Source organism: Eptesicus fuscus, chromosome 1, assembly GCF_027574615.1.
Source record: "Eptesicus fuscus isolate TK198812 chromosome 1, DD_ASM_mEF_20220401, whole genome shotgun sequence".
Taxonomy (NCBI): Eukaryota; Metazoa; Chordata; class Mammalia; order Chiroptera; family Vespertilionidae; genus Eptesicus; species Eptesicus fuscus.
In genome coordinates this window covers 13819520-13820866 of record NC_072473.1, presented here as the reverse complement: position 1 = coordinate 13820866, position 1347 = coordinate 13819520, and the positions used below count along the sequence as shown (strand labels likewise).

At 52.0% G+C, this 1347-nt stretch overlaps 1 protein-coding gene across 1 annotated transcript; it reads right to left on the bottom strand.

Moving 5' to 3' along the window:
• Positions 1–349: 349 nt before the first annotated feature.
• Positions 350–1054, bottom strand: LOC103297845 (sperm acrosome membrane-associated protein 4-like). Its single transcript, XM_008154591.3, has one exon. It carries the CDS (start codon positions 813–815, stop codon positions 441–443), a length of 375 nt encoding a protein of 124 aa, XP_008152813.2. The 5' UTR covers positions 816–1054; the 3' UTR covers positions 350–440.
• Between the last annotated feature and the right edge of the window lie 293 nt (positions 1055–1347).

Below are 1347 nucleotides of genomic sequence, written 5' to 3'. Positions count from 1 at the left end.
TGCCTCTGGACCTATTTTGTTCATCATTTTATTATGTGCATTATATTCCATTTATAGGTGAGATGATGTGTTATTTTTCTTTCTTTGGCTTATTTCACTTGTTTATGAATATTATTTTTACCATATTTGATTGACTCTAAAGTACCACCAATGAAAGGAAGCATCCTGATCAAAATGTGAAAAGATAATGCATCTTAGAACCAATAAAGTACAGTACAGTCAAACCCACCGGCATGGTCCCCACCACTAAATCAGGCCTCAGGGTGTTTCGTGGGGCCCTGCGCTTATGGTGGACAGCCCTAGAATAAATGAAGCCAGGAACACAAGGGGTTGTCTAAGGCCTCTGGCCATTTAATGGGGGAAGGAAAGGGGACAGGGGGTACAAGGAACAGGGGAGCCTGGAGACCAGGCCCAGGCCTTGCCCTCCATGCTGGTCACAGTCAATAAAGCAGCAGCAGCATGCCCAGCACCAGGCAGGTGGTGGCCCCCAACTTCAGGCTGCCGGAGAAGATGTAGACCCGGTTACACAGTTCACCTTTGCAGCAGCTGGAGCTGAGCTTGTAGGTGGCATGCTTGTAGAGGACAGACTCTTGAAGGTGGCCACATGAAGATGATAACCTGCAGCCTTTGTTGATGATGGGACCAAGGCCGGGGATTATCCCATAGCTCGTGAAGCACTGCTCATCGTCAGCACAGGGCATGCTGATGCCGGTGCAGGTGGAGGACTCGATCATATCACAGAACTCACACACCTTGATACCTGTTGTGATCGGGGGCAGAGCCAACACAAGAAGCAGTAGCCATCTGAGAGCCATGGTGGCCTGGCAGCGGTGGGCCTCCTGGAACTGCTGAAGGACACTCCGCACTCCCAGAAGACCTTTGGCCCTGGTTCTGGCCTCTCGGCGTCAGCAGTCAGAGTGTCCTTGGTTCCCAACCCTCTGTGTCCTTCTCAGGAGCTTCTTCCTGACCACGGCTTTCAAGTCCTAGGGTCTCTGAAGGATCCCTTGGACAGAAACAAGCCACTGGCTGTTGCCCGATGAGTCTTTGTGGAGCGGAATGGGATGACCTCACAGACCCCCTCAGGGTTCCACTGGCCACTCTGCGAGTGAGGTCATAGGTGGGGGAGGGGTGTCACCTTCTGAGGGACAGTTGGGCCGCTGACCTGCCAGGGAACAAGGACATTGTCATCCCACTGAGTTCTTCTGTTCTACTGGGTGTTGCGCCTACCGAGTGCCCAGGGCAAGCCCATTTTTCAGATAAGCAAACCAAGGCTCAGGAGGATAAAGTGACATGTCCAAGGCCCTAGAGCCAGGATTAGAGCCCAGGTTTATTTAGTTCCTTAGAGGG

What these genes read in the sequence shown, in the direction of transcription:
- LOC103297845 (XM_008154591.3), bottom strand. Translation starts at nt 815, where the DNA reads ATGGCTCTCAGATGGCTACTGCTTCTTGTGTTGGCTCTGCCCCCGATC.